At 39.7% G+C, this 12,263-nt stretch overlaps 1 protein-coding gene and 1 pseudogene across 11 annotated transcripts in view; one reads left to right on the forward strand and one right to left on the reverse strand.

Annotated features, from left to right (window-relative positions):
* The window catches only part of Erbin (erbb2 interacting protein), a 114,067-nt gene that overhangs the window by 67,859 nt on the left and 33,945 nt on the right, over positions 1–12,263 (reverse strand). For all 11 annotated transcript variants that reach the window (XM_052743402.1, XM_052743412.1, XM_052743411.1 and 8 more), the window contains 2 exons: positions 8,983–9,180; positions 6,772–6,889 (listed from right to left, as the gene is read on the reverse strand). In XM_052743402.1, the coding sequence (XP_052599362.1) occupies positions 6,772–6,889; positions 8,983–9,171 (307 nt within the window). In that variant the 5' untranslated portion in view covers positions 9,172–9,180. The remainder of the gene's footprint in view (positions 1–6,771; positions 6,890–8,982; positions 9,181–12,263) is intronic.
* On the forward strand, positions 4,889–5,007 carry LOC128113863 (uncharacterized; annotated as a pseudogene).

Genomic DNA, 12,263 nt, shown 5'->3' on the forward strand with positions numbered 1-12,263 from the left:
ACTTTACTGACTGTGCTGTTCCTTGACAGCTCGTAGTAGTTGGAATGAAAACGGCCCACATAGACACATCCTATGTTTGATGGATTGGTCCCCAGTTGGTGGAAGGATTAGGTGAAGTCTTTTTGGAGGAGGTGTGTTCCTGGGGGTGGGCTTTGATGTTTCAAAGGCCCACTGCAGGTCCAGTGTTGTTCTCTTTGCCTGTTGCCTGAGGATCAGCATGTGAAGTTCTCAGCTACTGCTCCAGAGCCCTGCTTGCCTGTGTGTCTCCAAGTTCCCCACCATGATCGTCATGGACTAACCCTCTACAACTGTAAGCTAACCTCCAGTTAAATGCTTTCTTTTATAAGTTGCCTTGGTCATGACGTCTCCTTACAGCAACAAAACAGTAACTAAGATACAGCTAAGACACTGGCTACACTGCAGAACACTAACCACTAAATCTAAACCTACTGTAAATAAATAAATCAAAGCCTTAAAATGGATTTGGTCTTTAAAATAATGTAATTAACAATATCAAGGTAATCATTTTTGCTATAACATGTGACCTAAATGCTTTATATGGACTGTCCATATGGAATGCTTTATACAGCCTGCATTTAGTAAAGAAATGCATATTTTTTTTAACTTAAGATTTTTTGGGGGTGTAGGTAAATGCATAGTTACTGACTCGACAAAGTTAACTATAATCTGTGAATACAAAAGGACCATGACTACTCTAATTCGTCCTAAAATGGGGCATAGTGAGTCCTGGAATTTACGCTCTATCCATATCTACATGCTCATATCAGAACACAGAGTGAGCTGGGAACTAGGCCATAAGGCAGGATTATTATGCACTGTCTGAGGAGGCTGCTGTACTAATTTGGTAGGATTTGTTTCTAAATATTTTTTTCCAAACATTAAAAAGAAAACATTCTCATGCACCCCACGCCACCATTTCAAACCCCTATCTTATTTAGTGCTTATTAAAAGCTGCATTTTAGGGTAGGGCATTAAAAAGTTATCCTCGTGTGAGTCATTCTTTTTTGTAATTCTAAAATACATGTTCATTTAAAAAAATTAAGGGCTCACCTTTTCTTCTCTCCCTGACTCTCTGAAAGGTTTAAAAGTTTAAAATATTATCTTCTATGCTAGGTATAGAAAGCTAAACAAAATTCCTTATTTGTTAATAATTCATTATTCAGGAATCTATGTATGCCTCAGTTGAATGTGGAAAGAAAATCTTTCAAATGCAAACAAAATTAACATCTTTTAATAACTTTTTAAAAAGTCACACAAATTAGAAATAGTTCTATTTCTCCACATAATAAAGACCTAATATAAATTCACAACTAACATCATATTCAACAACGAAAGTTCAAGGCTTTCCTTCTACAATCAGGAACAAGACAAAGATCCCGACTGTCACTATATCCATTCAGCATAGTGCAGCCATTCACCACAAAATGTTTCAGTCAACTATCAATCACACAAGCAACAGCAATCTATCACCACGTAGTTGAAAAATCCCTACTGTCAAATGCTCTTGTAGTAGGCTCCAGTGTCCAAGTACAATATATTACTCAGGTATATGTGGTGATACTGGTGTAAACAAACCTGTGCTGTCAGTCAGATAAAACTCTAGCCTGACAATTATTTTTTTAATTTTTTTTATTCATTTTACATAACAACCACAAATCCCCCTCTCATCCCTCATTCCACCCTCCCCACCCCCACCCCTCCACCCTCCCCCCCCCCCCCCCCCCCCCCCCCCGTCTCCTGCTTTCACTCCTTTTTTTTTTTTTTTTTTTAATGCCAAATGCTGTTTATTGAAGGAGGGAGGAGGTCTTAAATACAGGCTTATAGCACAATGGGAGAACCCCGGAGGACAGAAGTTCTACTGATGTTTTACAATCTTGCATCTAAGCTGTTAACGCCCATTATGCAGGATACACAGACAAGGAACTTCCCTTAAACATTCAGGAGGGTGGAATCCGGCAGGGAATTAGCATAGGGAGGATATCAAGGTCAAGGTCAGCAAGCAAGGCAACAGTTACCCAAAACGGGGGCCAGGGCCCTACAGGTGCCCCTTTCACTAAAAAATGAGCTTCTGACTTAGGTTGCGTGGGATGTCAGCAGGTCACCTTACCTGTCAGGAGATGCCTGCCCAGGCCACACAGGCGCTCTGTCTTAGGTTGGTGAGCGACCCCCAGGCATTACCCATTTCTGAATACTCATTATCATACAGGCTCAATCGTGTGTGTGTGTGTGTGTGTGTGTGTGTGTGTGTGTGTGTGTGTGTGTGTGTGTGTGCTGCAGAGTTAACTGCTGCCAAAGATTTCAAAGTGGCGCTGGGCTTGCAATCTGTGTGTTCAACACAGAAAAGACCAACACAAGTCCTAACCCACTCATAGCCAGTAAAGCCTGACAATTATAAACAGCATAAATTGCCAAATTAACGTTACTGGTTGATATACTTACTGTTATATACTATTACTTTTTGTAATAATTTTAAAGAATATTTGTTACAATTTGGGCCTTAAATATTTCCAATGGTTTTACTGACAACCTCTAAGGTTGTTAGGAGATAGTGAGACCTTCAGATAGGTAGGGCATGGTAAAAGGAATTCAGGTAGTCAGGGCACATTTTGAAGAAAATACTGTAACACCAGTCCTCCATTCTCTGTTTGCTTGCTGGCTGCCATGGGATGATTAGACCCCAACACATGTTCCTGCTATGATGCTCTGTGCCACCAGCTGAGAGCAATGAGGCCAGAAGCCATGTACATCTCAAACTGCAGAATTGGGAGTCAATAAAAATCTTTGCTCCTTTCATTATTTTCTCAGGTATCTTGTCAGAGCAGTGCAAGACTGAGCACAGAACTCCTTCCTACTTATTAAGGAAACATTCACTGTATTATAATCCAAGTCACTTTCTCATACACCCCATGCCTACCATTGCTTGATTAGATTGAGACCACATAAGCAACCAGCATGGCAAATAACCCTAAGGGTGCAGCAGCAGCACTCCTATCTTAGTGGTATGGACTCTCTCATGGACTTAAGACCCACTCCACAAGAGGGACATCATGCCTGATAATGGAAAGCCAGCCAACTACCCAGAGCTAGTTAAATCATGGATCTTGAAGGAGAACCTACACCTGCCACTTTAATAAACCAGCATGATCTCAAACTACACTCTAAATATTTATCCTTATGCATATAGATAAGTACAGTTCTCACCCCTCATAAAAGTAGCTTTTCTTTGCAACAGAGGTCATTACAGTAAACCACAACCAGTCAAAATGGAGAGAAAAAGGGATCATGTGGTGCCCAGTACTGACTGATCTGTCTACAACATAACTCCTGCGCCTAAGGCTCGGGGATCATCTCAGAAGACAGGGCGGAATGACTTTAAGAGGAACAGGGAGTTTGTTGTGAGATTCTGACTCCCAGGAACGTCAGAGAAGCTACACCCATAGTCTCCTCAATACGGCTGCCTAAACAGGACCTGAACACCACCACCAATAGATATGCTAACATGAAAGTGGGGAACCCCACAAGACCTCAACCCTAGACAAAGAACTACAGGGATCAGGTGTGTAGCACAGGCCTTTCATCCTAGCAATTGGGAGGCAGAGACAGCAGACCTGTGAGTCTGGTCTCATTGACCAGTCTGGTCTACATAGTGAGTTCCAGGACAGCCAGGGCTTTGCAAAATGACTCTTTCTCAATACCATCTCCCCAATACACATACACAAAAAGCTTAGAGGCAACTAAGGAATATGGAGAATGGGAGAGATAGTCTTCCTCAGGGAAGAGCTCCCCAAATTGGTTATCTAATATTAAATGATCAGTCCTGAAGTCATATACGTACAAATAACATATAGGCTAAGAAGTTTGTATTTATATTTAGGTAAGAACAATTTTTTTAAAAAAGGCCATGAATTTGAGAAGGTAGGGTTACATGGGAGGAAGCTGGAGGGGGGAAATTACGTAATTTCAAAATATAAAAGATGATTTTAAAAAGACCATATTCTATGATATTTACCCCCCCCCCCCAAAAAAAAATGACCTGTGCTGTATTTCTCAGAGAAACTTGTAAATGTATGGTCATTAAGCTATGTATAGCCGTATTAAGTCCTAACCAGAGCAAGTGGGCAACAGAAAGAAATGAAAAGGGTCAACATTAAAATGGAACATACAGATGTCACACTTCTATATGCTAAGAATAATCTATCCAAAATTTTTCTTTTAAAGCAAAATCCCATTTATAATAGCTAATAACAAAAAAAAACTACACAGAAAACAACAAAGCTATGATGAAAGAAGCTAGAACTGTAAATAAAAGGAAAGGATACCCCATGTTTCCAGATGAGAAGGAACAGAACTGTTAAAATGTCCAAACTACCCAGTGTCCTGTTGATCCAATGTACTATCAAAATTCTAACGACATTTTCCACAAAAACAGAAGAAAATAATCCTAGCAGAGTAGCACAAAAGACTCTGAAGCAAAAGTAATCTTGAGTAAAAGGAACAAAGCTACAGGCCTCACACCATTTAACTTCAAAATTCACCTGCAAGCTCTAACAACGAAAGAATATGGTGCAGGTATAACAGAAAAATGCCAATGGAACAGAACAGAAGGTCAGAAACAACAAAGGTACCAAGAACACATCTGCTGAGAGATATTTGATTACACTTTGTAAAGATACGTCGCTGTGATTGGTTAAATAAAAACCTAAACGGCCAATAGACAGGCAGGGGGTAGAGCAGGGACTTCTGGACAGAGAGAGCTCTGGGAAGAAGAAAGGCAGAGTTGCCAGCCAGATGCAGAATAACCAGGATAGGTATAATGGAGACGAGGTAACAAGTGCGTGGAAGAACGTAGATTAAAAAATATGGGTTAATCGCTTCTCGGCCTTTTGGCTAAGATCAAGTGTAGTATCTGTTCTTATCAGTTTAATATCTGATACGTCCTCTATCCGAGGACAATATATTAAATGGATTTTTGGAACTGAAACAAAAAAAAATATGGGTTAAGTAATAACAGCTAGTTAGAAACAAGCCTAAGCTAATGCTGAGCTTTCACAATTAATAACTTTTTGTGTCATTTTTTGTGAGCTGGCAATGCAAAGAAAAATCTGCCTACACACATCACAAGGCAAGGAGGATCTCTTCAGTGGGACTGGGGAAAGCAGATGTCCCTGTGTGGACTGTGGAGGCCCACAAAGTTTTCCTAGTGAGAGTTGAGCTTGCTTTACCCAGAAGAGCTGCATTAGAGGATTGCTTGACCACGTGCACAGTTACCAGGTGATTGGAAGGGTCTGCACTTGGCTGTGCTGGGAAGAAGAAAGGCAGAGTTGCCAGCCACAGGGGGAGGTCTTTGGTTCACCTCTTGGCACACCTATAAATAGCCCTTTAGAAGAGACAGAAGGGGCTGGTGGATAAGGATCCAGGCCCTCCCGAGGCTATCCTGTGTTTCTATCTGTCTCTCTCTCGTCTATCCTCCTATCTAAATATTTCTCACTTCTCCCTCCTCAAGAGTACCCTGGGGAAAAAGTAGGAGTGGGTCTCCCACAGTAGACCAAAGGATTCAAGGCACAAGACCAGATACTACTGTAAAACTACTGAAGAAGAACAAGAAAAGAAGAAGAAGGAGAAGAAGAAGAAGAAGAAGAAGAAGAAGAAGAAGAAGAAGAAGAAGAAGAAGAAGAAGAAGAAGAAGAAGCAGCAGCAGCAGCAGCAGCTGGAGCTGGTGAGAAGGCTCAGCGGCTAAGAGTATACTGCTCTTCCAGAGGACCTGGCACCCACATGGCAGCTCACAACTGCTGTAACTCCAGTTCCAGGGGATCTGACACATTCACACAGACATACATGCATGCCAAACACCAATGCACATAAGATAAAAATAAATCATCAAAAAAAAGCCACCTAGAAAATGGTTTTGTAAAAATACGACACCAAAAAGATAGACAACAAATACAAAAATAAACTGGTTACATAAAACTAGAAAGCTGTGCACAACCAAACAAGTCCAGGATACAGTGAAAATACAGTTGTCTGAGTGGGAGAAAATGGTTTGCAAGCCACACAACTTCTGAGGGAAAGAGAGAAGAAAGGTCTACACTTCTACGCTCACTGCAGTATTACTCACAATTAACTAAGATGTGGAATCAACCTGAGCGTCCATGAATAAATGACTCAATAAAGGAAACATTATATGTATGTATGTACAGTGAAACACTCTTCAGTCATTAAAAGAGGAGACCTAGTCACTGTCAACAGGATGGATGAACCTAAACGCTGTCATGTTAAGTAAAATAAATCAGGAATAAGAAGATGAACATCCCGTGATCTCCAATACTGATATTAAAAGGGCAACCTCACAGAAGCAGAAAGTGAAATGGTAGTTAGCAGAAGCAAAGCAGAGTGAGGGAGTAGGATGATAAATGTTGATCCAAGTCAAAGCTTTCAGTTAGGAGGAATACATTTGAGAGGCCCATTGTACAAGATGAACTATAATGATATATGTACTTATTTTCCAGTTGTTTTGAGGTATCACAGACTTTATATTTATAAACAATTATAAACCAAGAATATGACACTAAATTTTATTGCATTTGACACAAAACAGGTTACAAAACTTTTGAAATGGGAAAAATGTTATTGTATTTATGTAAAATAGATTGTAGATGAAGTTAATACATTACAACATACTTTTAAACATTTGGAAAACAGAAATTCTAACAATGAAATATGTATCACAGGACAAGAATCTGGAGGACTTACCATTTTTGCTGACATCCAGTTCCCTGAGATTAATAAGATTTGCAATGGATGCTGGTAATGTTGTTAAATCATTGTCTGGCAAACTTAGTTTATGTAGAGACTGACAGTTAAAAAGTTGCTAAAGAAAAAGAGAGAAAGGATTCTGATTACCTTTTACATTTCTTTAGGTATTTTGTGAACTAATTTTTATACAATTAATATCCATACTAAAGCTAAATGATTTAGGCCTACTTTAACACTAGGAAATACATTAACATACAGAACAATGCCTCACATTGTTCTGACTATGCTACTGTGGATCTGAATCAACTTGACTCACTTTGAATGATTTATACTTCTAACCTGCACCCAGTGAGAACCAGGATATAAAACATATATGGCTATATTTTTGTTTGAAGCTGTCAAAGGATAAGTGGCTGTTACAGATTTTAAGTTCTAGAGCTTGTCTTTCAACCAAGCTTATTCCAAAAAGCCATCTGAAGAGCATCCCTTGAAAAATGTACAAGTGTTAGGTCTGTGGTAGGGACATGTTCAGTTACTTACACTGTTACAGTCAGCATCTCTCTTGTACATGCCTCCACACTGAGACCCTAATTCATGACTAACCTAGGTTTTCCATATTCTGTCAGAGGGACTAGTCATGAAAAGTAATGGATTTGTTGGAGTACACAGTAAATTACAAAATACACTACAATCACAGTGCAGGTGTGATTTCACAATCATGTAACTGGAGACCTTTAACATTTTTCCACAGCTATTAAAGACTTCTCTACAAAATTATCAAGAATAAACTGGGCTTAGTGGCTCAAACCTATAATCCCCAGATCTGGGAAGCTGATGCAGGAGGATTGCAGTGAAGTTTGAAGCCTAGACTAGAAAGTGAGATTCTATCTCAATGAAATATTTAAAAATTAATTACCTAGGATAGAACTGGCTTTCAAATGCATTTAGTATTGGTCATCACAATTAAAAGCCTTTGTATACTGTCATCCAGGATGTTCACAAACATACAAATATCTAAAACAACTATTTCATGAAACAAAGTCTATATGCAACATGCTTTATTTACTGTTATATTACAGTTAGGGTTGCTGGATTAAATACAGGATACCCGATTAAATTGAAATTTCAGATAAACTATTTTTTAGTATAACAATATCCTACATACTGTATACTTATACTAATTATTTCTTGTTCATCCAAAATTCTTATTTAAGTCTCCTGTAACTTTATTTTCTAAATCTCACAGTCCAAATTACAGTTTTTCAGAATTCTGATAATACATATTAGATGGTTCTTTGGTGGCCATGGTTGGCTGGTTTTGAAACAAGGTCTCACTACACACATGATCCAGGCCAAAGCAGAACTCACTGTGTAGCTCAAATTGGCCTTGAACTGGAGATCTTCCTCCCTTAGGCACCAACATACCCAGCTCTAGCCAGGTTTTTAAGCCACCAATTTCAAGTCTCCATTTACAGCTTCAAGGGGCATGGTGGTGCACACCTTCAATCACAGGCCTTGGAAGGCAAGGGCAGACAGAGCTCTGAGAGTTGAGGACAGTCTAGTCTACAAGGTGAGACCCTGTCTCGGAAAAAAAACACAAACAGCCATTCAGATGGCTATAAACCCTAATAAACAATTTAAAGCTACTGCAGCTTTTTCAAAAAACATGAAAACATACAAATAATAAGAGGAAACTAGGAGCATACTAAAAAAATTAATAAAGTGATAATCTGAGAAAGAACTCCACAACAGCCATCTTTTTCTGCCAGTTGTTATTAGATTTCAGAGATGCACGTTCTCCAAACCAATTCCAGACAAAATGGAAGAAAGCAGAATCCCACCTCTAAAACTTATAGACCCATGAAAGCATGATGTGGTAGCTGAAATGACAATTAGCCCCATTATACCACTGCATATAAAGGGCTTATAGAATTTACAATAAGACAGTTAAATTTAATGGCTCCAGAAGTTGTATAGATGCATTATCTATTTTGATGGTTATAATATGCTTCAAGTAAAAATAAAATTTTAAGTTATTCACACAAGGACTGAAACAACTTTAACAGAGGTTTAAAAATCTGTATCATTTTGAATTGTGCTTACAGTAAGACTAAACCAATGAATGGCAACACATGTACAAGAATATAAGGATGTAAACGTCTATGAACAGACATAATAAACATGTAATTCTTGACAGTATTAACATACCTTGGGGAGCTCTTCGATCTGATTAGCATCTAAATAGAGCTCCTCTAAGGTTTTTTCAAAGGTGAAAATCTCTTTGGGAACTTGTTCCAAGCTGCAATGAGAATAATCGAGCGTGGTGACTGTTTCCTCTTCTCCCCGCAGACAGCGACACGGCACCAACCGCACAAACAAACTTCGCTTTGTAGTCATTTTTAACAGCTGCAGCATGTAGATAAAAACAAATCAAACTGTATACAATATAACAACTTTTCCAACAAATTACTACCATCCACATAGCACAACTCAATATGCTACAGACAAAATACCTCCTGACCACCACACACACCCAATGGAGCCTACTTAAGATTGTTTTAATATCTATATTTATATATCTAGTGGGCTTCAAATTAGGACTTCAAGTTAAACTCAAGCACTTCGGTGCTTTACAAAACAATCCAAGAAGTAACCATTCATATGTTTTTACAAAACCATGCTTTGAGAAGTCTGCTTAACTCTCAAAAACCATAATAAAAGATTTCTCTCTAATTTCTGGCTCTAAGAATTGTTTCTTAGTGAAGAACTCGACTATACACATTTCTGAATAGGAAATGACTGCACAGACATGTTCAGGTCTTCTTAACCATCCATTAGGGATCAATCACCATTTAAGTTTCCTATGGTTTAACTTTCCTATGGTGGTTTGAAAGAAAATGGCCCCCAAATGGAGTGGCACTATTAGGAGGTGTGGCCTTGTTGGAGGAAATATGTCTCGTTGTGGGGGCAGGCTTTGAGGTCTCTTTTGCTCAAGCTTCCCTCAGTGTGACTGTCAGTCAACTTCCTGTTGCCAGCAAGATGTAGCACTCTCAGCTCCAGCACCAGGTCTGCCTGCATGCTGCCATGCTCCCCACCATGATGATAATGGACTGAACCTCTGAAACTGTAAGCAAGCCACCCCAATTAAATGTTTTCTTTATAGAGCTTCTGTGGTCATGATGTCTCTTCACAGCAATAAAAACCCTAAGACACTATGAGTCTCCTACATGAAAACACCCATCTACTTCAAGTATAATTTTGTTTCAATCAAATACTAGCCCATAGTTTTTTTGTTTGTTTGTTTGTTTTTTTAAGATTTATTTATTTATTATGTATACAGTATTCTGCCTACATGTGTCCCTGCAGGCCAGAAGAGGGCACCAGATCTCATTACAAGTGGTTGTGAGCCACCATGTGGTTGCTGGGAATTGAACTCAGAGCCTCTGAAAGAGCAGTCAGTGCTCTTAATCACTGAGCCATCTCTCCAGCCCCTAGCCTATAGTTTTTAAAAGAGCTTAAAGATTCTAAATTGTTTAAGATTACATGTGAGTAAACTCACTTAAAATACAGTCTTTCAGTTAACAGAGAGAAAAAGCCAGTTTTGAATTAGTAAAACTCACCAGGTCATTTTAAAGAACTTGTGTATAAATTCCAAACTAGCAGAGTACTAATTTAATAAAATGAGAATGACTGTCAATTAGTAAGCAATTCTCTGTCCATAAATACAATTCTTGCCTGAAGCACAGACACAGTACTTTCAACTAGCACCAGCCTGAGGTAAAGTCACTAAGACCTCTCAGGCACAAAATATAACAGTATAGAAAACTCAGTAAGAAAGACAAATATTTTAAATATTTTAATTACTGAAAAATAATCTATGAATAAAATGTCAATGTTTAAATCAAAACATAATCAGTATTATTTTTTCCTTGACTTGGGATCCACCATGGCTCCTCAAGGCACTACTTCCCACTTCATGATACCTGAATGTCTGACCACAGACAGGGTCCCTACACTCATTCCCACACTCTGACTTTACTGAATCACCAGGCACTATGCTGAAATGCTTTGGATAAAGTATGTAAATATTTTCTTTGTCTTCATTACAATTTTCTAGGGAATGTCCTATTGTTTCCATAAAGAAACAGAGTTTCTTAACTAGGAAACAACACCAGAAATTAAAGATCTTTAACATGGTAGTTAATGTTTCTTTTTCAGAACTACAAAGACTCACAAGCTAGATTTTTGTTAAAAGCATGTAATATACATTTGAACTAGATCCTCAAAACCCAGTATCAATAGGTCTATTTACACACTACTTAAAAAGATTTTTAAGAAAATCTAGTAGGTCAAGCATCAGACGTTTTCACCTGAGGTTGATGGAACAGTACAATGATAAAGTGCTTGCTTATCAACCATGCAAGGCTCACCCTGGTTTAGAACCCCAGCATCACACACCTAGGTTTACATCTAAAATCTATGTCTAGAAGAAATATACACCTCCCCTCAAAAAAAGCATACTGAATTCTTACTAACAATTCTATGTTTATAGATATGTACATTTTACCAACAGGAATAACAGTTCATTCAATAAAGAATTGAACAGTTCAAATAGGATTAAACATACAGTTATATACTATTAAGAGAAATTTTAAAATCCTGGTGGGAAGACATCCACAGACCTGCTGGATGCCAGTTGGCTCAAACAGGTGGAAGCCATCTACAGGCTAGTCTCTGGGTCCTCCAGACCTAGGCTGGCTGAAGATATTCTTGGGCCTGCCTGGCACCTTGTGGTGCTAGATGGGAGGGTGCCATCATGATGAGCAAATGTGTGGTGGAGAGATAAGAGAGGAAGAGAAGCAAAATGGTTCCCTTGCTGTGGAAAAAGGAAGAATGGACGAAGTAAAGATGGTGAGGAGCAGGACAGTATCGGTGGCCTGCTTGCCACTCTGGGCCATGGTGACCTCTGGGCCTGGGCTGCTACCAAGGGCCATGTCTGGGTCCGTGGTCCTACTACAGCCAGGGTCTGTGCTGACATCCATGGCCCATGTTGCCAAAGGCCTCTCGGATACCTGGGTCTGGGCTGCCATCCGTGGCCATGTTGGTGTCTGAGGGCCCTGCCACCTCTGGGCCATACTGATCTGGTTAAGTGGGCCTGTAGTACCAGCTAGGGCTGTGATGATATCCGGGCCTGAGCTGCTGCCAAGGGCCATGTCTGGGTCTGTGGCCCTGCAGCAGTAGCCAGGGTCTGTGTTGATGTCCATAGCTCCTGTTACCGTCAAAGGCTATGTGGATGCCCCGGGGGTCTGGGCCACCACCTGGGGCTATGTTGGTGTCTGAGGGGCCGTGCTGATCTCAGTGGCCTGCGCTGCCACCTGGGGCTATGGTGACATCCAGGCCCGGCTGCTGCTGAGGACCATATCTGGGTCTGTGGTCCTACCACAACCATGATTTGTGTTGAAATCTGTGGCCCAGGTTGCCACAAAGGC

This window comes from Peromyscus californicus, unplaced genomic scaffold (assembly GCF_007827085.1).
Source record: "Peromyscus californicus insignis strain IS unplaced genomic scaffold, ASM782708v3 Scaffold_18__1_contigs__length_77618521, whole genome shotgun sequence".
In the NCBI taxonomy this organism is placed as follows: domain Eukaryota; kingdom Metazoa; phylum Chordata; class Mammalia; order Rodentia; family Cricetidae; genus Peromyscus; species Peromyscus californicus.